The sequence below is a fragment of the Platalea leucorodia genome (assembly GCF_965183815.1).
Source record: "Platalea leucorodia genome assembly, chromosome: 1".
Taxonomy (NCBI): Eukaryota; Metazoa; Chordata; class Aves; order Pelecaniformes; family Threskiornithidae; genus Platalea; species Platalea leucorodia.
The window spans coordinates 103,722,457-103,750,256 of NC_138823.1; the positions used below are offsets into that span (position 1 = coordinate 103,722,457).

At 45.2% G+C, this 27,800-nt stretch overlaps 1 protein-coding gene across 2 annotated transcripts in view; it reads left to right on the top strand.

The window, feature by feature from the left end:
- NFATC1 (nuclear factor of activated T cells 1) overlaps positions 1–27,800 on the top strand; it is a gene marked incomplete at its 5' end in the record, with an annotated part of 116,704 nt that overhangs the window by 57,345 nt on the left and 31,559 nt on the right. For both annotated transcript variants that reach the window (XM_082315113.1, XM_082315114.1), the window contains 3 exons: positions 10,876–10,931; positions 11,842–11,974; positions 25,863–26,549. In XM_082315113.1, coding sequence (XP_082171239.1) covers positions 10,876–10,931; positions 11,842–11,974; positions 25,863–26,549 — 876 coding nt within the window. The remainder of the gene's footprint in view (positions 1–10,875; positions 10,932–11,841; positions 11,975–25,862; positions 26,550–27,800) is intronic.

Below are 27,800 nucleotides of genomic sequence, written 5' to 3' on the forward strand. Positions count from 1 at the left end.
AGTTTCCACTAGTTAAGTTGGAGCTCCAAACCCATTTCTTTGGTTTTGTGCTTAGTGACCAGAGTTCAAGGGAAGAGTTTTAAAGAGCGAAAAGGCAGAAATGTAACACCCAACTTCACTACAGGATTAGTTTCTCAAATAACACTGACTTTGAAATTCTGATTCTGGGCTGTTAATGTTGAGGGCCGTTTTGTCCTGGTCAAAGGCCTACATGTGAGCTTCCTTGTGACAAGTGCTCCTCCCTGAAGACGCGTCACTCTCTTTGATGGACTTTAAGAGAGTTCACAATTTTTAACGCTGTATCCCTGAGTAACTCCAGGCTTAGAGACTTCAGTGGTTTTGAAGGTGGTGTTAATTACTCGGCCTTCAAATCAACAGTGACCCTAGCACCTACACACTCTGTAATCTAATTGCATAATATCCTCAGCTGTTGTGCCCAAAGCCTTTGAAACTCAAGTTCCTGAAAGACAGAGAAATAAACAGCACCTAAGCAGCATTTCCTCCAGGAGTTTTTCTCTTTTTGAATACTTTCAAGCAATTAAAGAGTTTTTCCGATTTAGTTATTGCTTCAAACTGTGCATTCTGCTCTTGTTTTTATTTTCTTAAATGGATTTTTCTGTCAAAACTGTTCCTCTTCCCTGCTGGAACAAGTTTTGCTCTTAGAACACGAAGGCGTTGACGTGGCATGGTAATAGTTATACTAGAGCAGATGAAAGATAGCTGGGTGAAATCACCAAATTTTTTGGTGTATGTGCCAAAGGAAATCACGCTTTTCGGTAAGTATTTCAGATGGGAAAACTTACAGTTTGCCTCCTGTTAGACGTGTGGTCAAGCTTGGTCAGCCGAATGCTTGCACAAAGTAAATGCGATATGGAAAAGAAGGAAGCTGGCTGAATTTAAGTGTCCACTCAAGCATTTCACAGGTTTTTTTTGTTCCTCTCAAATTTCACTGTCTCTGGCAAAGATTAGAATCAATCAGTCGCTGCTTTAAGGTACAAATGTCAGTCTGAGAAATTCAGTTCTGTTTCCCGTATGTTGTGTGAGCAAAAGTTACCTTGTTGCATGGCAGGTAACTCAAGTGCAGTATTTCAGCTTCAGGAGAGCTTATAAAAAGTTCTGGAAAATGATATGTTGACGTAACATTTGAGTGGCATGTGGATGGAACGGATGCGTTGGGGAAGCATGTGGGCTTTTTGGTTTGACTCAGCTACGCTTTGGAGCTCAGGGTTTGGAGTCTGTTTTGACGTGATGTGATGTGATGGGGAGACGGGTGACCTGCGTGTTGGCAGAGCTCCATTTGGTAAAAGATCTTACATTCTCAGAGATCTTTCCATTGCTCTTTCCATTGCCAGTAGCAGTCACAGTTTGGGGGGCAACTGGCCAAAAAGGGGTCATGTTTCACGCTGGTAATCATACTGTAGCTCACATAATAAATAAGCAAGTGGCAAAACTCCTTTTCCCCCTCTAGTCAGATGGACAGATACTACATAATTTTGTCTTTTATCTGTTTATCCAGGTTTAGGACACACGTTCCAGTTGGCAGTGAGCGATTTCACGCTGACTCATGCGCAGTGAGGTTAAAAATTCTGGAAACTAGATAAACTGGAAACTTCAAAGGCATACAAGTTGGGAGCACGGAGTTCATGTGAAGGTCACTTGAACCTATTTCCTAGAGATGTATCGATAGCTGAAGGGTTTTCTGGCCTCTGCCCAGAAATAGATATCCTTGGGCAAATAGTGTCATCAAATGGTGGAGTCATTTGATGGTGGAACCCTTTCATGCACACGCAGGAGTGGTGATGTAGCTTGTAGGAAATGTCAGCACGTTTCAGTTTTTCCTGGCTGTTTAGTCTAGGGAATGGCGAAGACAGAGTGGGACAGCAGCCATACGCATGAGATGGTATCAGCGGCAACAAGCCTCATCCAGGGTGTTGCTCTCACAGTGAAGAACGAGATCAATCAATCACAGATACTTACTGTGGACAACAGAGAAATAAGGAATAACCATATGGTCTCTAGTTAAAAGTCACTTGTCTGAGTAATCCTGTGAATTTTTAATTATTGTAGAAACTGTGACTGAATGCTTGAAGTTTACTCTTTCATGTCTTTGCCAGACTAAGTTGCTTCAAGCAGCTGTATGTGTGCAATCAAAGCTTTGTCTCTGAACTTTTATAACTACCCCAAGATTTCAGATACTTTTTACTGTTACTGTTCCAGTAGGACCCTCTGTCCGAACACACAGGAATTCACAGCCCTTACCAGAAAGCTGGGAGTCTAATGAAGCAATCAGTGCCTAGAGACAGTAGAGGAAAGGAGTGTGGTGGGTTGCCCTTGGCTGGCTGCCAGGTACACACCAAGCCGCTCTCTCACTCCCCTTCCTCAACAGGATAGGGGGGAGAAAATAAGATGAAAAATCTCATGGGTCAGGGTAGAGACGGGGAGATTGCTTACCAGTTACTGTCACAGGCAAAATGGGCTCTGCTTGGGGAAAATAATTTATTGCCAATTAAAAACAGAGTAGGATAGTGAGAAACAAAGGCAAAACTAGAAACCACCTTTACCACCTCCTCCCTTCCCAAGCTCAACTTCACTCCTTCGTTTCGACTTCTGCCTCCTCCCTCCGAGTGGCACAGGGGGATGGGGAATGGGGGCTGCGGTCTGTCCGTAGCAGCTCCTCTCTGCCACTCCTTCCTCCCGATGCTGTGCCCCTGCTCCGGCGTGGGTCCCTCCCACGGCCACAGTTCCTGCCAGAAAACCTGCTTCTGCATGGGCTCCTCTTCACAGGCTGCAGCTCCTGCCAGGAGCCTGCTGCAGGAGCGTGGGCTCTGCGCGGGCTGCAGGGTGGATATCTGCTCTGGTGTGGTTGTCTCCATGGGCTGAAGGGGGACAACCTGCTTCACCATGGTCTTTTTCGTGGGCTGTAGGGGAATCTCTGCTCAGGTGCCTGGAGCACCTCCTCCCCCTCCTCCTTCACTGACCTTGGTGTCTGCAGGGTTGTCTCTCTCACGTATTCTCACTCCTCTCTCTCACACCTCCTGCGCAGTGTTTTTACCCCTTCTTAAATACATTGTCAGAGAGGCACCACCAGCTTTGCTGATGGGCTCAGCTTTGGCCAGCGGCGGGTTCATCTTGGATCCGGCTGGAGCTGGCTCTGTCTGACATGGGGGCAGCTTCTGGCATCTTCTCACACAGGCCACCCCTGCAGCCCCACCGCTTCCAAAACCTTGCCACACAAACCAATACAAGGGGATACCTCCAAAGTACTTAGTTTTTGAAGCAATCATCTACATCTTTTGGAAAAGCACATCTCCTTGTCTCCTATTACTTCCCTGACATGATTAAGAGTTTGTTCATCTCTCAGGTGGGCATCACAGGAAAAGTGGGGAGAGCTGAGGGAAGAGGAGCATGTTCCTTTTAGGTCTGTTGAGGGAGTAAGATTACACCTTCAAGAGCAATGTGGAAGTACAATGACATTTAAGAGAGGAATAGGGAGATAAGACCTTTCCAAGGTGTCCCTCGTTGCAGGGAAGCTGATGTCAAGGCAGATAATCAGAGGAGAGGAGGAGGAGGGACCTCTAAGATTGAGCCCGACCTTCTTGGACAAGAGAAACAAGAAAAGGGACATGAGGGGGACAATGAGGTGGAAAAAATAAAAATGCCATTCGAAAGCTTACTGTTTAGACTCTGCTAAAAAGTCCTGAGGGGTTGCCATAATGGGATGTCTCTGGAAGATGAGAATTTGTGGCCATATAGATAAAATGAAGAGTTTGTGTCTTTAAAAATAATCAAGAAGGAAGAATTGAAAGCATTTGGATCAAACTTACATCTTAAGATGAGAAAGAAGTAGGAGTAGCTATAGTACAGGTGGTGGTGTTGGCATCAAGCACAGAAGAAGGAGAGGAAAAGAATTGTTCATGGAAGGAAAATTTGGAACTTGGTTTAAACTGGCTGTGAGGTTTGTTACTCCAATAGTCTCTGAGAAAATACGAGACAGATTAGACTGAAGAAGATGGACCAGGAATATTTTACTCAGTTTCAGCTGCGGAGTCGCAGGTTTCAGCCTACTAGAGGTTCCCAGAGGAAAGTAAAATTGTGAAGGCAAGGAGATGCCACGAATGTAACCAAAGACAGAGTGAAGTATTGTCATGACTGCTGGTGGGTGGCTGTACTGGGTGTGCATGGTTCAACCTGCCTGCTGTAGAGGGATTTTGCAGGGATGTCAAGCTGCAGTTTTACTTGGAAGTTGAGTGTCTTAGACCTGGAATTACTGAGAGTTATTAAATAAAACCCTCAGACCAACGGTGGTTTGAATAGGGGGAGGTGCCAGAGAGCACAAATTGTATAACCAGCTTCCATTCTGCTGAAAATAGGATCTGGCAGGTCGTTCTAATGGTTTTGGCTCAAAATGAACCCTGATCAGTTAGTTGTCAGCACAGTGCCTCCTTTTAATTACCTGGACTAAAATTACAGTTCATTTGCAAACACTTGAACTCAGAATAATTAAGTCTCTTAGACATACTGTGGTAAAAGCAGCTAAAAAGGCTCACCATTTAGGAAAAGTGAGCCCCTCAGCTTTTGGCTTGCCCAGGTGAGCAACCAGAGAGGAAGCACATGTTTGGCACAGATGCCAAAGTACTGTAAGATACAGTTTGTACTGGATTTTTATCACCTGGTTGCTGCATGACTTTTTTATTGTTAATTTAAGGTAGAAAAGAGAGAAAAAGTAACTTGAGACTATCATATGCATGACAGACACGCATAAGTCTACATTCAGCTCAATACTGCAAAAATGTATAGCTGAAGGAATGGACAAAATCCATATGCTGCCAAAATGCTTATGAGGAGACACAAACAAATATAGCAGCTTTGATGTGGAAATACAAATAGGTCAGTTATGCATGAACCCTGCTGCGCATGGACTGACGCATGCCAGAAGACGTGCCAGGGACGGGGAACAAAGCTATGGGGGAAGCCTCTGTAGCAGGACAGTAGGCTGCGAGGAGGGCAGAGAACAGCTGGGGTCTTCCTGGCAAGGAGGAGGAAAGTAAAGTAGGCGAAAATCAGACCAGCTGTGTGGTCTCGTAGCAAAAGTAGTGGAAGAGCAAAGGGGAGATCAAGGCGGCTGGAGGGGCGGACGGGGACGAGGTGCTGGGCAGCAGGCAGGCCGTGGCACCAGCGGGAGCGGCGGCAGGAGGTGGAGCTGCTCGGCAGGTAGCTCTGGGCGCACACACAGCCAGGAGGCATATCCCTCCTCACAGAGCCCTAAGAGATGGCCGATCTCAGGAGGGTGAAGGGCCATCAAGGTGGTCAAAAGAAAGGTCCTGGCCACTTGCATTGCAGATACTTACTCTCCGCTCCCTCTGCATTTCTGAATGTTTTCTTGCTCTCTTCCTGCCCCATCTTCCCTGTACATCCTATGGCAGACTGCTTGGCTGGTGTTAGTTCATCCTTATAGCCTGTCCGTTGTAAATGTCTTTAAAATGTACGCTCGTGTGTAAACACGGGCATAGACTCCCACCCACAGATTATTGGGCTTGCTGCTGTCCAGTGGGGGAGATGTTGTTCCCAGCAAGATGCCTGCAAGACCAGCCTAGAAAAGTGCCCCGGCTCCTTGTGGCATCCCCGGATCCGAAAGGCTGCTGCCTCTGGAGCGAAATCCAGCACAAGTACACCCATGCCAATGCATATCCTCTGGCAGGTGAGCCAGCGCCAGCGGGTCAGGCCCAGGACTGGTGTGAAGAGTGCTCTGCTCCAAGCAACGGAGCCGCCTCTTCGCCTCTCCCATTGCCCACCCAGGCGCAGACCCGGCCCAGCCTGCCCTGCGCCTGGAAGCTGATAGCATCTCTGCACAAAACTGGATGACTCTTAAGTCTGAATGATAAGACTTTGCCTAAGTCTTCATCCTCTTCTCTGGCTGGAAACCCGTCCTTTCCTTCAGGACCTGTTCACAGATCCATCATCTCAGTGCCGTGAGCGTGCTTCCCAGGGAAAAGGGGTTGGGGTGCAAATTGAAAACTTGCAAATCCTTCACTCCTAAGGGATTTGAATATGCATTAACAGGGCCAAATAGGAAGGTAGACAACCTTTGCAGAGCACCTCGAAATTACACTGTATAATCATTCTGCATTGCATCTGTACCCTGCCTGTTGTGGACGTGTTAAAGTAATCTGGGATGTAATATAGGCATTATTGTTTAGGGTAATCTCACAACACATTAATCAAGTAGTCGGTTCCTTTGGGAGGGTAGAGCTAGTTTCACCATCTTATTTGCAATATATGAATGTAAATACAGATTTACAGTCCAGCCAGTGCAGTCAAACTCTGTTGAGCTGCAGGCTGGAAGAGTACAAAATGTACACTGTGTACAGGCAGTGAAATCCAAGATATTGTCTATTCTTCTCGTATGTCAAGTGAACACAGGACTACTAAAGAATATAGACTATTTTAACCTCCTGTAGTAAAGTGAAATCACTTAAATATATCTGAACGCTCCCATTATGCCCGTTTCATAGAGGCAAGGTTTAAGTGGTTGCCAGATGTTATACCGTCCTGAGTTTCCAGGCTTGGGATTTTTTTTTGGTACTTTATATTCTTTCCCCTTTTTGCCATCCATCGGTCTGTAATGAAAGTTATGCTGATATTTTGACTGTTGTGAGCTTGCGAACCCCTGGCACTATACTCGCGCTGGGGTGCAAAGGTAAACCCAGCCCTGGAGACCCTGAGGGATCTGTCCGGATGGGCAGCAAGGAGGGGAAGACGGTAGAAAAATTTTGTTTGGAAAGTCTTTACAGCTCTTTGTGTTGCTCTTCCATGAAGAAAATCCATATATTGTGGTCTGCTAGACTTTATGTGTGAATAACTGGTGCCGTTAGATTTACACAACTACTTTTTAGCGCTGCTTCTGTGTTAAAACAGGCCTCTACAGTGCCTTTTTATGTGGAAATCTTGTAGCTGGGTGTGGTGGGGAAGCCGTTCGGTGACTCATACTGCAGGGAATTCCCTGATGAATTAGAGTATTTTTACTTCTGGACTTGTGCGCAGTTTCCTTTAACGCCAGAGCGAGTGGCTGATAAGAGCAGACTACAAAGGCCCATTCACCGTTCAGCTGCCACATGTTAAAATGGGGTGTTTATGCTTTGCAAAGCTGAAAATCCACCCCACGTAACGTGGTAGGTTCGCGGTATTTTCGTCATTGGCAATCCCAGGTGCTCCGAGTGTCACAGTGCCGAAAAAAAAAAAAAGGCTGAAGCGGCTGGTGGTGAAGTGCACCCGAAGCAGGGATGGCTATAAATAACAGCGATCGGTCTGTAAATGTCAGGCTTCCTGACAAAACCCGGTGTCTTCGGCTGGCGGCAGCGCTGATGGCCACCTGTCAGCGCAGCGCCGAGCCCGGGCGCAGTCGGAGAGCCCGTGCGAAACGGGGGATTTCTCGCTCCCCTGGCACTGCCGCACTCCTGCGCTTCCTCTTTGGAGGGGGAGGGATTCGAGGGTCCTTCTTTCAGCCCTTGGCATGGCTCCCCTGGCGGAGCCTTGGCTTCGCTGGGTCAACCGCTGCTGCTGCGGCTGGCACCGGGGGAGCGGGGCACTCCGCCGGGGTCTCCGCAGGGCTGTTGCCCTGCGGTTCTGTGCGCGGATGTTTTGGTTTTACTTCCCTTCTGTAAAAAAATGCACAAAATAAAGCAAATCCGGTACAATACCTTGACACAACTTTTTAGCTATATAAAGGTACGTCTTTCTGTTCAAAATACTGCACTATAAATCTTAAAAACGCCAAAACAAAGCCAGGCATTTGGTTTGGAGAAGATACTTCGTATTACTTGGTAAAAGTAAATAGCGAAATGAAAGGGAATGAAATGAGACCTTTGGAAAAGCCGTTTTCTCCCTTCTCCCTTTTCCTGCCTGCCTCCTCCTCTCCTTCCTCTCCTGCCTCCGTCTCCCTCCCTCCCTGCCCGTATAACAACTGCCCATTTGGGTACGGTAATTCCAGAGAGTAAACTTTAACGGGAATGCCTGAAATGTGTCTGCTTCAGCTTTGTGTTATGTCTGTAATTTGAATTATTTGCATTTTGGAAAGGTATAAATTGCTCTGGTGTACTTTGGTTGGCGGGCGGCCAGGAGGGAGTTGCCTCGGGCCCCGAACCAGGCGGGCTGCTGCAGATGTGGCAGCCGTACAATGGAAACTTTTGTGGTCGAGCAGCCCTGGCTCCTCCGGCACACACTGACGGGAGGCGGCATCCCGCCCGCTCGCCAGGGTCCCCGGCCTGTGGGCGCTGGGGGCAAAACCCTTTTCTCTGGTGCAGGCGGGTTGTCTCGCTGCTTCAGGGTCCCACAAACCGTTCCAGAGCCATTATTCCTTTCGCTTTTTTTTTAATTTCAGCTGAACTGTATAAACCTGCAAAACATGTTTACTGTAAGAGGTTGACGTAGTGGTCTAAGGTTTCCCTCCTGGAGCTGGTCCCAGTCCGTGGGCGTTGAGATTTCCCTCTTGGTTCACCAGACGTAATATGAGGAATTGTCTTTTTTTTTTTTTTTTTGTCTCTGCTTCATAACAACTTTTCCTCCATGTGTTTTTGTTAAATGAAATGTCACTAGCTGTTAATGAGTTGTCTATTCCCTACTTCTTCCCTCTCTTACCCTTCCCCTCAGTCTCTGAGCTGCGATGGTCTGGACAGTCTCAAGGGAATTTCTTGGAGCGAAACCCATATTGTTCTTAGTAGCTTCCAAAGACGGGCCACGGCTCTGGATTTTTATTTTCCTAATAGTTTAGATTACAGCATTTAAATATTTCTGAACAAACTCTTTGTCATCATAAAAATTTCAAAAGTGCATAAAGGCAGTGCTGCGTGAAGTAATTGAAAGATTAGCTAGAGATGGAGTCGTTTTGAATTTTACTGAAGTATCGGCAGGAAATAAAAAACAGAAACCTGAATCAGATCATTCGTCTTGCAAAGCAGAAATTAAACATAGCAAAAACCCTGAACTTCTGGTAATCCGTTTACAAAGGCAAATTGAACACATGTTAACTACTAGTCTGGACGACTGTAGATTTAAAAAAAAAAAACACCAGCAAACCCCTTACAAAGCAGAAGTTCCTAGAATTTGCGAAACGTGTGATAGAGTCGGTGTTGTGTTACTTTTACAACTGATTGAATTAATTGGGGGGGGGAAAGGAAGGGAGGGCTACAGGGGCTCTATAGGGAGGGGGTGGGAGATAAAGGAGGCTGCTCCCAGACAAGGGACGTGGCCTGGCTTGCCGAATTTCGGTCAGGTTTTTTCTACTGACAGCTCAGGGGAAGCATCTGTTGGATAAATTGTGAAGTGATCGCCAGTCCTCCCGAGAAGTCTGCTTCAATTCTGGCGCTCTCAAAAGGCATCGTTAAGGAGGCTCGAGCACGGTCTGGCTGCTCCTTCTCTCCCTGCAGCCGAACGTGGCAGTACCAATTAAAGGGATTCCTTTTCCAGCGTCACAATTGGAAATGTAGTAAGAAACTAAGGGTAGATCTGCTAATTGTTTCCTACAGAAAGACCTGCCAAATCCACTGTGCTATTTGTGCTGCAGTTTTCAGGTTGCACTGCTTTCCATACGTTAAAAAGAAAGGGGTTTTGGACGTTAAAACAATCGCCAGGGCTAGTCCCTCAGCAGCATTCCTTTCACAGTAGGACAGCTGTACACAAAAATATTATTTACAGACATTTGTAATAAATCAGGCAGTTCTAAATGCGTCACCTCCATCCTGGCCATGAAAGCGAAGAGAGAAGAAAAAGTGCATTCACTCTTTTACCTTGCCGAGAGCTGTTTTTCTAAAGCAGGCCCACGTCTACGCGATGAAGTTCAAAATAGCTAATATTTGCATTTGCATGTCCCGATGCTGCAATAAATATACAAAAGAGATGACATAAAGTCTCATTTTCCCTTTCATTCTGATGACATTTGACAATGGTGGGACTCATGAAGCTGCATGTGTCCCCACTGCCCAACTTAGACAGCAGTCTGCTTGTGGCCTTCCGTACACGTTTGTGTTTTTCTAGGCCTGCAGAATGGAAACCTTACGTTTTGTATTATTTTTCTAATTTCTTTGCTGTTGAGTTTTGAAGCCGCAAGGAAGAAAAAAAAGCCTGTTATTGACCAGTGACTTCTGTATCAGTGAGGTGCAGGAAAAATGACCAGGCAAAACCAGTTTCTTCCAAAAGACGGGTCCCCAGAAACAGTGATAGCTGTGGCTTAAATCTGTGTTTGCTTAAAACCAGAAATACAGTAGATTAGTAGGACCCAACACCACTAGAAGCAGCTCTAGAAAATGTAGGTGGGACCACTGTAGCTGAGCTAAACCAACTCCATTTTAGAGTCAAAAGCTATGTTTCCCAGCCTATGGCCTTGCCTTTTGATCCAAGCAGCAGAATTATGACAAGCCAAACTAGGAGTATATTAAAATGAAATATTGCATGGCTGGGGAGCTTCCTTAATACTACTTGTTTTGTTTAATATTAATGTTGAATATGACTTACTGCATAGGTAGTAATCAAGAGGCCTCATAGGTAGCAGTATTTTTGTCTGAAAGTTGGGGAAACTAAGGTGTAGAACAGTTGCATATTTTGTCCAAACTAGTGGCAGAATAAACTCCCGGTGTCTTTCTCCCATCGCAGTATCGTGGGCTCTAGATTGCGGTTCCCCCTTCAAAAAAGCAAAGTGGACTCCCGTCATAGATTACCCAGATGGCCTCCTGGTTGGGGCACGCTTGGCCAATGTGTTTTGAGAGCTGTTTTTCATATATGCAGTGTCCCTTCAAAGAGATTTTTTTTGCAAAAGTCATTCTTTTGTAGGCTTGGGAGAGGAAAAAAGGACGGAACTAGATATCTTTTTCTTTTGTCTTTTAGATGGTCACCATGTGTGGGAAATGGAAGCCAAAACCGACAAAGAAATGTGCAAGCCAGTAAGTCTGCCTTAAATATTTTAACATCAAGATGAAAAATATATATTGCCTTCTCCAGCACTGTTACTAAAGAGGGATTTCCAAGGCTTTGGCACTGTGTCTCCCTACTGAAACAGAACAAGTACTTAGGCCTCCCCTCCTGGAAATCTTTCTTTAATGGGAGTGGGGTAAAAAGCCTTCGTTGGAAGCTGTCCCGAAAGTAGGAGAGACCATTTGGAAAATATTTTTCATTGTCCGGGATGGGCCAGCCCTGTCTGCTCATCTTCTGTCTTGCTGGGTCAGTTCTCCCCTCTGCTCCCTAAGCAATTTCTGATCATTTTCCTTGGCTTTCGTCTATCATGGCAGAAGAAACGTGAGTCCCCTCACAGGAGATCAGCCCCATGGTTGGAGAAGTGTGGCTCCCTCAGCCATGACTGTAAGTGGGAAATATGGCCCATATTCCGTCTCTGCAGGAATATGCAACAGTTTGTTAGCTGCAAACCTGCTGGAGACATGCAGGCAAACGATTCAAAGACCTCAGCTGAATGCAGGCCAAATGCTAAGATGAGCATTCCCTTTTATTCTTTCAAAAAGTGCCAAGGGAGGTTTTGATGGTCATAGCAGATTTCAATGTGCATTTGTGTAAGCTGATGCCCTAGCAGCTAAGTCGTTCCTTAGCCCCGTGCTGGAGGATTTGTTTTCTGACAGTGGAAGATCATCTACATGCTCTCCAGCCCTTCTTCCTGTAGCACTGGATGTTCTTGCAAGATCTCCCATCCACAGAAACTAGCATGCTTAAAACTTCCCAAGTTGTTACATGAAAAAACATTTCACTGTGGAAAATGGAAATATTTGAATAATCACATGCCTGTCCTTGTACAGCTCAACTGCCTTAGTCATGCCCTGACTTTCTGATTTGTTGCTTTTGCAGAATTCGTTGGTGGTTGAGATACCACCTTTCCGCAATCAGAGAATTACCAGCCCTGTTCAGGTCAACTTCTATGTCTGCAATGGAAAGCGAAAGAGAAGCCAGTACCAGCTTTTCACCTATCTTCCTGCTAATGGTAACAAACTATATTCCTTATCTTTGCTAGTAAAAATGAGAGATAATGATTACTTAGAAAGAGATATGGCTCTGATAACTCTTTAGTAACCTGAATAATTTGGAGGTATATCTGGTGCCATAAAATGAGAGTGAGAATCAAACCATGAGAGCTGCCTTCCTCTCTGCTGCCCACGCAAGAGACCTTCTCTGCAGGTTATTTTATTTTGTATTGGTGGCAGAGACCTGTTGGAACAAGGACTTTTTCTGATTTTGGGAGCTGAAGAGCCCCAGCACAAACTCACGTGTGTAGCCACAAACTGTGAACGCGCTGAGCTCTCTGCTAAGTTGCTGTCAACCCTCGGTCTGACTCTCTGGCCCCAGAGGGTACATTGCATTTGAATAATTCTTCTGAATTCGCACCACAGCATTGTAGGCATGCTGGCTTCTGAGCTGGAGGTGGTGTGGGGATTCGCCTTCCAGTCATCCTGCACTTCGCTGTCTCGCGCAGGCTGAAAATAGTGCTCCAGGCTGGTGCTGCTCTTGGGTAGCAATGAAAAGCACAATGTGGATGGAGATCAGAGTGCTCCATACAAAAGGCTTCATGTATAGGAAATGTTCCGAAACACCTGTGCCAGTTTATTTTGGAAGCTTATATTCGTGGCTGTGAAGTGGCAATAAAGTACTCATGTTAGCTGAGTTCCAAGCAAGCTTGTATGAAGATTTTAATAGCAAGTAAATTTAGATTTTTTTTTTTTTTTAAAAAAGGCTCTTTTTCTGAGAACACTTTTCTGGGGAAAGTAGGTAAAAAGAGTGGTTGTTTTGTTGTTGTTTTGGAAGGAAGAGGAATTAGAAAAATTATTAGGTTCATGCTTTTTTGTAGACTTCCCAAGTGAAAATGGTCCTTCTGAGGGAAATTCCCACAAAGCAATACTTGAGTCATGTCACATGACTTGAAGAGACCTGCCAACTTTTTGCAGGTGAAATCCCATAAAACACACATTTGGAATTTCACCTAGTTAGCTTGTATGCACTCCAGACTTTTATCAGGACTTTAATTTAAAATAAAAGTGCAGGAAACCGACATGGGCAACTGGCTGCTTATTGCATGTGTGCTGCATAGCTATGCTTCACTGAATCAGCCTACTTATGCAAACTTCAGCCCCAGTGGGCATGTCTGTGTGTATTTAAAGACTGTTCATCTCTTAAATTGGAAAGAAAAAGAGTTGTTATTCTCTTGCACAACACTTTTCAGCAACAAAAATGTGTTGTAGAGGCCAACAGGTATTGCCTTGCCACCCGAATTACCCTCATAAGTGTTTCAAATACATGCCCGTTGTTAACTGCTGTTTATTAAACAGCATCTTTCCTCTCTAGCCTTTACATACGTCATTTTATTCTAAACCATGGGAATAGTATTCACTGCTGCAAAGTTGGTTTATGCTGCCACCATTCTAAGTTTGAAACATTTGATGTTTCATTTGATGTGAAGCGATGGGAATAGCTACCTAGTGACAGGCAACAGAGAACCAGCCTAGGCTTTATTCTGCAAAGACATCTTTAATTATGCTAATTGTTGAGAACATTGAGAATCTTGTTTAGTCTGCTGTACTGATTTAAATTCCTGTGAAATCTTTTCATTCCAGTGTAGGGAAACCTGAAAGAAAAAAGTATAACACCAGAGTAAGGGAAAGGGAAGCAGGTATTGAATAGTAAATATGCCTTCTTCCCATTCCTGTTTGGTTCTCCACTCACGTTCTCTTAATATATATGTATATGTGCATATAGGTAATTGAATCTTATGTTCTTTGCAAACTCTCTCATAACAGTGGTAAGTGTTAATGTGCTTCTGCAATCATCAGAATTAATAGTATAGTATGTTTTTATTATGCCTGTGTTGTAGCTGTAAGGTTTTGCCCTTATGTTGCTGGTGGTTGTTTCCATTGTGCCTTTCAAAGATAGATACGATCACCTTGACTACGTACTCAGAAACCATGCGCAATGACTGAATCAGTTATTTACGCTGTTGTATTTCTAGGAGTCATTTTAGGATGTTCTGCTTTATTTGATTTCAGTCACAACATTCTTTTAATTTTTCAAGACATTGTAGAAAACCAAAGTTTAGCTCATGAAGAAAAAAAGTAGTTGAGTCAACAATCACTGTGTGATCAGTGTAAAAAAACGTAAAGGAGATAAGCACTATTTTGGTCCAGGTGACACTTTGTCTCTTGTTTAAACAAATCCCACAAACATAGGTGGTGTAGGTTTTTGACAAGCAAATGTCAGAGTGATCATCAAGTGTGAGATGTGGTTTTACACAAATCAGATGGTGTCCTGTAAGCTTCTTCTCCTTCTGTGCTTTAGGACTAGGCAAAATGCTAACATTTCAATGCCTACCATAAGTTTGCAGGTATTACTGCATGAGGGACTTTTTAAAAACTGCATGACGCACATTAGACCTGTATTTTACAGCTCAACTGGACTGTGCCAAAGCAAAATACCGTATATGGACTAAAGCCTAAATATTGTGTGAGCCCGCTGGCCCTGCTCCTGGGGTGGGTGTGGGCACGCGCAGGCGGTGCAACCAGCGGGAGAGCCATGGGCTCGCTGTGCGGTTCCCCCCCTGACTGCAGAGCAAGAGGGTTTTTTTTTCCTGTAGCTCCTGTTTCTCCTCATTCCCTAGGGGAAAACAGCCAGTGGATCCAGGGACACGTGGCCTCACTCGTCCCACCTCCCGTGGATGGTCCTATAGCGTCTCCATGGAGTACAGCTCTGTGACATGGAGCCAGCACAAGCTGCCCTCTCCAGCAGAGTGTTACGGTTTCGCCGCCATAAGGCTTCTCCCGTGCTGCGGAGATATGGCAGGATTGTACTTTTCCACTGTGTTAGCTCAAGTGTTTTGCAGAGCGGGGACTTACTTGGTGAAGACAAGTTCCTGCCTCAGAAAGAAAAAAAATGCTGTAAAAATGAAAATCTTACTGCTCTGTAAATGAAAAGTTTAAATAACAAAACAAAACAGAAAGTAGAGGCTTCACAAATAACAGCCAAGGCCTGGAAAATGGGCTTGCTTAAGTCTTTGGCTTGGGACAGACCGTAAACCTAAGTACTCATAATCCACTTTTAATTGAAATTTTGATTTACTCTTCTGCTGTATTTGAGCAATCCCCAAATCCTGTATTAGCCTATTGTACAGAAATGACTGTAATGTCATTTTTTTTGGTATTGCTTCAATATTACACATCGCTGAGCAATTGCATATCGGTTTTGTCCTGGAGTCTGCAGGCTGTAGGCTCTTGAGACTCCTCCCCAGACATGCCTGACACAGAAATATAAGTAGTTTCCATACCATTCTGGCACAGGTGAATTCCCGCAGCTCATATGGTAAGTACTAGTACGTTTTGCATTGCCACAGCCCGTCAGAATGTGAGGAGGAAAGCGCAGGACCGGACGCTGCACTCGGGAGTCTGAGCAGAGCACAATGAGCAGACGCTTGGATATTCGGCTTTTAAAGTCCCTCCGCTGCTGCAGCTCTGTGCAGGCGTGCTGTGCGGCTCCCTTATGTGCAGCAGAACGTTTTGGAAAACCATTGGTGAACCCTGCATTTGTGAACCCTACCCTCTAGAAAAACGCTTGGTTTTCATTTCTGTTGATGACTGTGTATCATGTTGCTTCTATGAATTTATTATACCATTGGCCCGTATATGCATTTCAAACAGGAGAAATAGTCTTCTGAAATCACTAGACGTAAGCCGTAGCATTTGAGGTATAAACTAATCTGGAGAGGCTGAAGAAGCACACAAGTAATCAGACATGTATGCTGTGGTTCCAAATCCTGTGCTTTCATCTGCTAAGAAAGCTGAAGGAGTTCTCCAGCTCAGAAGACTTTAAACAACACACTGAATGATAAGGGTTAGATCTCTGTTTATTCAGATTTCTTTTAAGTAGGTACATCAAAATAGAGGAAACGTGTTCAAGAACTTACTTTTCGCAGATAGGAGCGAATGCTCTCTATGATTTCTGTTATCTAATGAATATTGATATCAAGAACGGTGAACATAGAAAAGTTTTTCTTTGAATTTAGACAAGTAGTGGTATTTGACTAAGCGAAGACAGGCCAGTTTGTCTAGGAAATATTTAATAAGATGGAAAAAGGAAAGTTGATGTGTTTCTTTTACTGGAATGAAAAATACACTTTTGCAAAGAGTTGATGATAAAGTATTTCGGTTTCTGTTTCTGTCAGGCTTCTTAATTGTCAAAGCATTATTAAAAAATCATTTCACTACTTCTAGTATTTATTAAAATGGTGTTGATATGCTGGGCAACTTTTATTTTGAGACATGTTTCGCCACCCATAGGGCCAGATTTCCAAGTGCACAGCCTTCACTCAAAGAGCTAGCTCTTCTGCAGTTTCTTTGCCTCCCTGCTGGCACCTGCACAAGGCCCCAGAGTGCTGAGCTTCTCTGAAAACCTGGCCACGTAGACAAGTGACTTGGTGGGGATGGAGGTCCCTTGAATCTGTGGGTACAGAGCTGTGCTGAGAGCCTGCCTGTGGTGACTAGATGTGCCTCAGTATTGTTGTTTACAGCCCGGTGGCGTGAAAGGTGGGCCCGTGCGAACCTCATGAAGTTCAACAAGGCCAAGTGCAAGGTCCTGCACGTGGGTCGGGGCAGTCCCAAGCACAAATACAGGCTGAGCAGAGAATGGATTGAGAACAGCCCTGAGGAAAAGGACTTGCGAGTGTTGGGTGATGAGAAGCTCAACATGACCTAGCAATGTGCGCTTACAGCCCAGAAAGCCAACTGTATCTTGGGCTGCATCAAAAGAAGCGTGGCCAGTGGGTTGAGGGAGGTGATTCTCCCCCTCTACTCCACTCTCATGAGGCCCCACCTGGAGTGCTGCCTGCAGCTCTGGGGCCGCCAACATAAGAAGGACAAGGACCTGTTGGAGCAAGTCCAGAGGAGGGCCACAAAGATGATCAGCGGGCTGGAGCACCTCTTCTGTGAGGACAGGCTGAGAGAGTTGGGGTTGTTCAGCCTGGAGAAGAGAAGGCTCTGGGGAGACCTTATAGCAGCCTTCCAGTGCCTGAAGGGGGCCTACAAGAAAGCTGGAGAGGGACTTTTTGCAAGGGCACATAGTGATAGGACAAGGGGTAATGGCTCTGAACTGAAAAGGGGTAGATTTAGATTAGATATAAGGAAGAAACTCTTCACTATGAGGGTGGTGAGGCACTGAACAGGTTGCCCAGAGAAGTTGTGGATGCCCCATCCCTGGAAGTGTTCAAGGCCACGCTGGATGGGGCTCTGAGCAACCAGATCTAGTGGAAGGTGTCTCTGCCCATGGCAGGGGGTTGGAACCAGATGATCTTCAAGGTTCCTTCCAACCCAAACCATTCTGTGGTTCTATGATTCTATGAAAGTGAAGCTCTCGATGTGCTTCTGAAAAGGGTGAGCGGTGCCCACTGCGCATTGCTGTCAGCATCCTCCTGACTTCCTGCCTCTGCTCTAAAATTGTCTCCTGCCTGCCCTACAGATGAGTGCAATCAGCAGTTTTCTAGTGATTGCATTGAGCAGCCGTGCCTCTGTTTCACCTCGGCTCTTCCGCCCACAGCTCACTTTCTAATTTAAAAGGCGACATCGGCCGCCTTAGCAGAAAACAATAAAATGAGGATGCAAAGCGTTGCTGCTCTAACACGACACAGAGCACGGCTTTTGCTGATCATCTCCTGACACCTCTCACCTCTTGAGTATTTGTTGAATTTTCATGCTCAAGGCTGGCAAGATTACTAGCCTAGCCATGTCTGCAAAACGGTGGTAATTTGAGGGCGGCTGGGGAAGCAGGGCCAGTTCACTGCCTGGGTTCTGAAAGGATCCTAACCTGCGGCGTATGCAGCGTGACCGTGGCAGTGCCACAGCGAGCAGAGCCTCGGCGGCACCTTGCAGCCGGCCTGCGGAGCTGGAGGAAGGGGCATGGAAGTCAATAGGAGTGCGTTACGCCCAGGCCCACCAGTCAGTGCCGCGTTCCTGGGGCCGTGTGCGAGGGGATCGAGTGTGGCCGAGCCAGGCCTGAAGCCTCGGACCTGCTGGAAGTGTTTCCATCCAGCCCAGGGAGCAGCCGGGCTGCCACAAAGCCTGCGCAGATCAGGGCAGGGCAACAGAAAGGATGGGGAGAAGGGTGGCCCCAGGGTATTTTTTTTTTTTATTTTAGGTGAAAATACGAATCGTGGTTGCTCATTTTTACACTATGCGCTGTTACAGTTTATTTCATTTTGGCTGCTGGGTGGCTGATTGTTACTTTTGACGTTTAAAGGAGTAACAAAAAGCAGGCAAGATGTTGTTGGAATCCTGTTTCCATTTAAGAGGATCACAAAATTCATCACCACCAGGCGCATCAGCCCCTCCACTCCCTTCCAGCAGCCGCACCAGGTCTGCGGCGGAGCGGAGACACGCGTTACGTAAGCTCACCAGCGTCAGGCCCTTGGGTGCCTTTGCTCCCAGTTGCTGGGTCCCCACTAGAGCTGCCCACGCTTCATCCTGGTGACATCCCGTTTCGGCCATCGGCCGGAGCCTAGCCAGCCGCATCCAACCTGCAGATGCCGTTGTCTTGATCTTAAGAGGCAAAACTCCGCCTCGCTGTGTGGTGCTCCATCTTCGTCTGGAAGGCCAGGAAGGAGCATTACCTGCGTGATGTCCCTGCAACAGGCAGGGGTGGGCGAGCACTGTGTAGAAGCCCCTGGCTGTGTCTGACCAGCAGGCTCCGTCACAGCAGCAGTGATCACCCATAATAGTTAACTTCCAGTGCATAAAACTGTCTTTTGGCAGTACCTCCCTTTTCAAATATTCCCCTTCAGGTGACAAAACCCAGCCTTTAGTTTCGGTCACCGAACCCCTCTGCATGAGCATTTTGAGGACTCCCTCCCTTCCTTCCCAGTGATTTCACATGCATGTGTTAGCAAGCGTGGGGCTTTAGGATCTTCCAATTAGCTTAAAAGCCAAAAGGTAAAACTTGTGTGAAGGAGAACGGGGTTTAGAATTACACGGGCTGGATTACAGGAGATGCTTATTTTTGTTCTCCTCAAGTGGCTGATGACCATAATTCATCTAGCCGAGTGATTGATCCTAAAGGGGCTGTGGTGGCTGCTGGAGGTGAAATGCACGGGCAAGGATGCGTTTTGCTGGCTGTGGGAGGGACTGCATCCGTCTCTGAAGACAAAGGCCGTGTCGGAGGCGAGATGGCTGAGGTCAGCCGGGTCCAAACCCCTCTCAGAAGAGGGTGGAGCTGGGGACTGGCGCAGTAAGGATGCCCTCCTGCCGGCGGGTCCCCGCAGAGCTTCCTGCAGAACTGCCAGGGATGAGGGGCGTCGGGCTGCCCCCACGCTGCTGCTGCGGGACCCCTGCCCGCAGCCCCTGCTTTGCTGTTCTCCTCCCCTCACCGGGAGAGCAGGAGCAGTGTCAGCGCTAGCGGTGTAATATTGTGCCGCACCATCAAAAGAGACCTCACCCCAGTGAATTTTAACGTGTCTGACAGAAATGACATAGAAAGCCTTGGCCAGGGCAGCCTGGGTGTTGGGCACAGTTAAACCTCCAGCTCAAGGCAGCGGTGGAGCTGGGTGCTGCGCCGTAGGAACAGCAGTAGAGCAGCCCAAGCGGGCATGCCACAGGACTTGATTTATCCTTTTCCACATTGTAGGATTTAATAAGGTGCTACAATGGAAGATGAATTGTGCCTTTTAAGAATTTTCCCCCTTTCTTTTGAAAGAAAGCTAATGCATATCTTCTGTACTAACACAAGCCAAATGCCCTCCACCTACCTTCCACTCCTCCCCACCCGGTTTAACAGTGTATGCACAAGCTACCATATATAATCTTCCGTCTCATAAATATGCGTTGAATAACCTAATAGTTTAACAGCTGTTGAAAAGCACTTAGTAAATGAGTTAGCTGGAAAGCACTTTCTAATCAGATAATGGCACTGTCCGAGATTATAGGCTGAGATGTATGCACAAGCCTTCCATCTACCTGGAGGCTATTCTTGTACAAAACTGTGCATATGCATCTGATCCCATAAAAATATATACACATGAACCCAAGGAGGGCAGGCAGGCATGCGTTAGAGGTAGCCCTCCCCATGAGCGGTACCAGTAGCAGTGTACTAGCAAGAGAGGGTGAGTAAGTTCAGATACTTGCGTAGATAAAAGCTGCCAGCGCGCATGTGTGCTGCCTACAGCTTCTTGATAGCGTGAGGCTCCCTTTGTTTCTGAGTTACCGTACTCTGGTTTCATTAACTAAAAAGCAAAGGCTTGATAGTAGCTTGACCTTTAAAAAATGTTTTGGTTGAATTGGTGCCTAGGGAAAAATATCCAGTTCACGGGCAGCACCTGCAAAGGCCCCTGTATTGACTGTCTCAGGAGATCCCTGGGGTTGAGTTCCCATCCCTTGTCACTGAGATTGCCACTGCTGCAGATATGTTGGCAGGGTGTTTCAGAAAGCTTTGCTCAGCCACTGCTGCTCTGGTGTTACAAAACGGGGATTACAGTTTCTGAGGGCAGCCAGCCCGTTGCCTCTCCCCAACACCAGACTGCTCCAGAGTCAGAACAAGGGGTGAGGTCCTCGCCCCGCTCGAGCCTGCTGGATCCAGCCGAAGCTGCCGCAGCGGCCAGGATTTTGTCTTTGCACGAATCCGGAGTGTCTAAGCTGTACATGGAGATGTGTCCACATGCCTAACCGTGTCTCCAGTCAGCCAGCAGCAGAGCAGCGGCGGCAGAGCAGCAGCAGCAGTTGGGATGACCTGCGCAGCATCTTCTGAAGGAATCTCTGGTTCGTGGTGAAGAGGGTGTGCTGCCTGGCTCAAACCTGACTGATGGGGGAGGATTTTGAAGGCACAAACAGCATTTCAGAGGTCTGCTCAGTAACGGAGATTTAGCCACCTAACTCCTTAACCCTCTTCGAAGGTCTCATCCCAAATTCTTACCAATTATGAGATGTTTAGTCCAGAAGTTGAAGAAAAGCGTGTGTGCACATGATGAAAAAAAGTAGTGTTTTGATTTTCATATGCTAACCAAAATCTGTCTGCCTGTGCCAGGGAACTACATCATAGTCTGCACTGTGAAAGGTGGCTATTCTGTTTGATAGGTTCAATCAAACTTAAGGGTAAAATAAGTATATTATAGTGCCGTAAATGTCTGCATTGATAATACTACGTGGAAATGGGAATTTGTTAGTTTAATGTTAATCAGGGTAAACATCTGTTTAATTTATATGATTATATTTTCTCAGTTCAGATATTTTAATAGCATCCCTCCAAAAAATGTTTAAAAACCCATCTGGATTGCTGAAGTGTAAAAGCAAACAGACTTGTTAGAATTGTCAGAAAATACATATAATTTATATTTAAGCACTTTCTGACTCCCTTTACTGAATGTGCATGATTTATTATTTTTCTTCAAGGTTTGATATATTAACTTTTTACCTGTTAGAAAGGCCTTTCATTTAAACGTGGGCTTGCAGAACTGGCTGAAATATTTCTCCCAGATTCAGACCCACACAGAAGGACCATTGTCTTCCGCCCAGTGCCTTGGTATGATGTCATAACCCTGGTCTCTCTGAGTAAGAAGCTTTGATTTATAGCCAGGGCTGCTGCCAACACGCGGTTCTCAGAACTTCGTATTAAATTAGATGATATAATGACATGAGTCCAGAGTCTTGTCGAACCATTGAAAACCAATTAGCACAGATTAAGTTGCTTATCAGACTAATTTAGAACTGTGAGCTCTGTCATATTTTAATATTCAAAATTGAGGACTATTTAAAATCATCTGTTGGCCAACCTAATGCATTGTGAAGTATCAAGCATTTTAAAATTCACCATACAAACTGCACCGGCGTTCATTTTTCTCTTTTTATGGCAAGGGCCTGATCCTTCAGCAGAGTAGGGTCTCCTAAACAAGTAACATTACTTTTGAATCTGAGTGTATGTAAAAACTGCATTATCTTTTCTGTTTACAATTTCACAAATTCTGGCTTCATTGCTGCAATTTATTATTGGCAAATCTCAGCGTATGGCAAATTCAGTTACAGGTTTTCATTCTAGCCAGCTGAGAGTCTGCAAGACTGGGTGTTATCTCAGCACCATGGAGCAGCTTTGAGACAGAATGCTTGTTGCCATTTGATATGGCTCTGCTGAATTTAAGAAATAGTCTGGTTTCTGCTAGAAGTGCTTGCAGATTCTGAACAGCTGTAGGGCTTTCCACTTAACTGCCAGTCCAGGCCTGCAGTGTGACTAGGAGCGTCTCTTTCAGCTGGCAGGTTTTTACCAAGTCATTTAAGATTTTAAATATTTGAGCTAGAAGTTAGTCAGGCTAATAGTGTTCTCTGTTAAATATTAATCCTGAGAAAATTAACTGTACTCTCTGTATCACGTCGCATCTCCATGTGTGAAATATTCACTTGTGCAAGTGACGGTGGAAATGGATATGTGTTACGGCAGCTAGCTTACTGTGCCTCCACAGGGATGTATTTGAGAATGAAACTCCTTTTTCTGGCTCAGGTCTGTAAAGATTTGCAGTTAATCAAGTATGAGTCAATAGGCAAGCGGTAACGCTAGTGCACGGCTGGCCAGTGATCAGCCCTGGCTGCTCTGCAGGAACCCGCTGGGTTCCTGCCTAGGAGAAAACGGTGAAGGTGGGCACGTAAGGTTTGTGTCCTTAGCTGCTCTCAGTCTCAGCTGCTCGCCCCAGCTGAGGGTCTCAGCCCCCCAAAAGTCAGGGAGACAGTGGGTAGGGTGTGTTAGGAACTGGTAGCCTTACTACGTGCAAGTATTTTAACTTGTTTGAATAGCGCCATAGACACCATGATGGTAAGTGGGTAGTCAGCGAGTACAGGTACAGGCTGTTCCTGCATTGGTTTTGGAAGGTGTGCCTCGAAATACCCACTGCTCCTGCCTTGGGCCCTCTGCAGGCCTTTGCAAAGTGGAAATAAACGGTTGACCTTTTCAAGAAAGAATAGGTGATGTACACCAACTTTTGACACATTCAAAGTATTTTCAGAATGACTAGGAGGTCAGACCCGCAGCTCAGTTTGGCAATACAGACATCGGCAAAGATTTGTGGCCTTTGGTACTCCATTTGGTGAAGTTACGTAGGCTGGGGAGAAGCAGATACAGGATAGAGTGTCATAAATAAACTGTTAACTGGTGTAATGTGGCAATTTGTAGTATATCTGTCCTCCACAAGTCAATACAGTTATTCATGTAAAATACAAAAGTTGAGGTCTAGCCAGAAAGGGACAATGTAAACAGATGTCAAATAAAATGGTGGTCCCACTTAATCTCATATCCCTCCCTCTTGTTTCCCTCTCTGGCTACCAACCTGCCATCAGCAAAAAAGCTACTGTGACTTACCCTAACTGGTCCTGTAATTAACACCAGTCTCCATTTTCCCTCTGAACTCTGAATTTATGGGCAGCCATGAGTGTCCTTAGTTGCTGTCCCCATCTCCAAGAGAGTTTTTGGACTAGCAGGTCTGGAGTAGAGTCCCTTCCACCCATCAGTCCTTCGCCCAGTGCAGAGCAGGACTTAACTGGTTATCCTCTGTTGGTTGCGGCAGGTGTATTTCAGTGCAGCAACATAGGAAAACAGACTCCCAGTGTTCATGGCCACTAGTCAGACCTCCAAATAGACCCCACGGCATTGCTTTTATAAAGAAAAAGTTCAAAGTGACGTGACACCGAAGTGCCTGGTAAACCAAGTAGCAGAGACGTACCGTAGAAGAGCTACAATGAAAAATCAGCCTGAGATCAGGAACCTGCCTTCTTTAAAGCCTCCAGCCTACTTGCCACCAGGGCTATAACCCTTCCCTGGGTTATAACAAGTCAGACGACTTCAGGGTTTATTGGAGTTGAATTGCCAGTGGTTGAGCTTGGAATTATTTAGCACAGGTGTTTCTATAACAGTGATATATTGGGAAAATTCAATGTTCAACAGCCATCATATTTCCAGCTGTGCTGTGGTTAGTGCTAGTACAGTGAACCTAATATAAAACATGTGAGAATATTTGCTAGCTCAGGAACTTGTTAAAGGTATTTTCTTACAATATCTGAGCTGCTGTGTTTATCTAGGTGCGTTTCTTTGGTCTTGCATTTTCATAAAGGGTGTGATATTGGTTTTATAAAGCTGTCACTGAACCTGGAATCTGCTTCTCTGCAACCAAGTGCGTTAGTAGCCCTGCTAGCCAGTGTGCAGCACACGAGCAGGTGAAAATAAGATTATGAGGAATCCAATGACAGTCCATTATCCTTAGCACATTCGTCTTGAGCAGCACCTGTGCATCTGTTACGTATATAGACATGTTTTTACTAGGGGTGCTAGAAATCTTGAAACAAGTGTTGCAAGCATCTATATGTAAAAGAACATAAAAGGAGCAAAGTTAACAAGAGGCTAGGGGACTGTAAAACACGGGTAGTGAAGTGCATTCACCAGCAGCAAAATTTGTGAGTGTTAAAAGAGGTTTTATGTGTACACATACACACATGTGCATTTTTAGGGTTCAAAAGACTCATACGTGAACATAGTAAATGGCTGGAGAATGTATAAGGGTGTTTATAAAACACATGCAAATAAAAACAGAGTCCGAGATGCTCAGGCAACACGCATGTGCTCTGAGCTGAGCTGTGCAAAGATGTTTCAGTAATAACTTTGTGCCACACCGAGTCGGTTATTCTAAAAGAATATTGCTATTCTGAAAGAGATTCTCTGGTGTCACCGTAAATTTCCTTCAAGCGATGGCTGTTCTTGCGGATCTCTTTTTGGGAAAGAAGATAAATGCCACTGCACATCCATACTCAATTGTTGTATGCGTTATAGTTGCACCTGGCTAGAAAAAATACATCTACAGACTAGCTTGGCCCTATTATTTATAATTTTCCTGATAGGGAAAGTGAGTGTCTTTTATATATATATGCACTGCATATGTTGTAGGAGAAGCAGCAAAGGCACCTCTCTCTGATTTGAGAGAGAAAGCCGATATGAAAAAGACACTCGAATTTGAGGAAGGATCTCTTCTCTGATTTGAGAAAGGAGCTCTACATTTGTCATGACTGAGTTGATGCTCATAGACAGTCATTCTGACCACGTGCTGGTGGTATTTAGAGACATGGCTTGACAGCTCAATTAGAGCCTCTTTTGGGACAATGGGCAGAGCAAGCAGAGGTCTAGAATAGGAGTTAGGTTTTTTTGGTAGCCAGAGACTGAGTTAACATTTGTTAGGAGCTGGCATTAGCAGTTTGGATCCAACTTAGAATCACTAAGAGTTGGATGCAACTTATTGAATATTTTACACCCATTGGCTAGTTAGTAAGATGGAACACAATCGTGTAAAAACTAAATAAATCAAATCCTCCTCTTTCAAAAATACCCTCATAATTGAAAACTTCTTGTACATAGTAGTTTGTCATGTATCTTTGCAATTTTACTTTCACTGAACTCTGAAAGCCCCATCTCTACCTTATTATGCTCCAGTTTACCGAACGTGCAGACATTTATCAAATGGGCCATCAGTAGCCGTAGAAATGCAGTAGTATATCCAAGTTAAAATTCTTGCTTTGATTACTACAAATCCATGGAGCCCTTGGGTCCAAAGCTTCCACTGAAGCACAGCTATTTGCAAATAGATTTTTATAGCACATTAGTGCGGGAGGAGAGTCCAAAGAAAATAGTCCTTTTCAATATTAGAACCAGCTGTGACTTTCTTGTGCTGATGACTCATTCATTTTTTTTTATAGGGTGGGAGAACTAGGCAAAAGACACACAGAGTCTTATTCAAGACGTTGTTTGTTTTGCAAAGGGTATCCTAGCCACAAGCCAACTTGATCATACCAATACGCAACTCATGTTTATTTAAAACTTTTTTCTTTTAACAGTTCCAATTATAAAAACAGAACCCACAGATGACTATGAGCCTGCTCAAACCTGTGGACCAATGAACCAAGGCTTAAGCCCTCTCTCTAAACCGTACTACAGCCAGCAGATCATGATGCCCCCTGATCCTGGTTCATGCCTCGTGGCTGGCTTTGCCTCCTGTCAGCAGAGAAACGCCGTGATGTCACCCTCTCCCAACGCAAGCCCCAAGCTGCACGACCTTTCGTCCTCACCTTACAAGTGCATCCCCAACCCGGGCCACAGTCACCTCGGACTTCAGCAGCCCGCTGGCGGTGTCCCCACCATACAGGAAGTGCCAAGGTCTATAGTTGTGCACCCAAGCTCCCCCGAGCAATCATCTCACATCATGCTGCAGCCGCAGGTGAGTCAACATCTGAGCAGTAGCTGTCCCCTTGGTTATCAACAAACACTCTATCCCAACAGTCCCTCTTCTCCAGTTCCATCTGTTACCCAAGAGCCAACCTATTTGCAGTCCTGCAGTCCAACTCACTCATCCATAATGGGTCAACAGCAGCAGCAACTGCCGAAGGTTCACAGAAATGAGTCTCCAACAACCCAACCACTGTCATTGCCAGAGTTGCATGAGGAAAGTAATCATAATTTGGCCCCTATTCCTGTAACGATCAAGCGAGAACCTGAGGAATTGGACCAGATGTACCTGGATGATGGTAAGTCTTCCACAGCATAGGTTTGCGTTCAACCATGTTGCTATATCAGTGAGTTCCCTTAACCCCCTCCTCCTTTTGAATCCTGGTGGAAAAAAGTTCAATTAACAGCCTGGTGGAATGGTGCGGACTTTTGCTTGGATTGTCTCAATACGGGAAAGGGCTCTTTAATTTCGTTTGCGATAATGAAACCATATTACCTAAACATTAAATGCTGTTAGTTACCGTAGAGCTAGCTGCATGACCGATAGCTATGTTGCAATAATCTTAACTGTACGGTCTTGGCTTGTGCCCATGCCAATGACCTGTGGATCTGCAATGAAAACATATTTAACATTGTCCCATCCATAATGCAGTGAAACGTCTGATGTGCAAATCTGTTCACTGGAACTAAATGATAAACTGCTCTACTTCAGTTGAGAAGGTTCCAATTAAAAATGGAGGCACATCTTTCAGCATAACTTTTCAGTCTGGTGGCATCTGACATTAAGGCTACTTTTTCTTCCATTCTTAGTGTGGACTTGCTGCTGCTATTTTTTTTTTTTTTGCTTTTGTAAGCTTCTATATGTATATGTATTCTACACGCACCACTGAAAAGTTAAAATGCTGTGATGAACTTGTCAGACTCTAGTTTCCAAAGATTTATTAGTCGAACATAATAAAAGGGATAATCTGGAATTTGATTATGTGACCTCACTGAACTGTGATTTAGCACTTGCTGCTAAGTATCCCAGTAGTATTCTGGACCCTCACCTTAATGCAGTACGTGAGTTCCTTTCCAATAGCCACATAACTTTATATAACATACCATGCTATTTGAAGAAGAAATGCCTTTGAAATGGCTGCATTGAAACTAATTGGTGCCAAGGAACATCTGAATGTGATTGTCTTTCAGGGAGAATTTAAAGACAATTCATTGCACCGTTTTTTAAAAAAGGACATTTTACTCCTTCTATTTTAAACAGCATGATACTCACTGAATTAGGATTACAAATGAATGTTTTGGAGCTTGAGTAGCAGCCTTTTGCTTTTCAACTCCAGGAAAATGATTTTTCTTAACGGGAGTTTTTGGTTGCATGACAGACAGGTCTAAGGAATTTTTCCTAATTAGGAGTTCAGTTCACTGAGGTTTTGCACAACGCATCTTTTGCGACAAGGTTTTCTTCATACATCATGCATTTTTAGCACATATCTGTGCTGTAAGGAGCAAGATTTCAACAAACCAAACAAGAAATGTACACAAACCAAAACAAA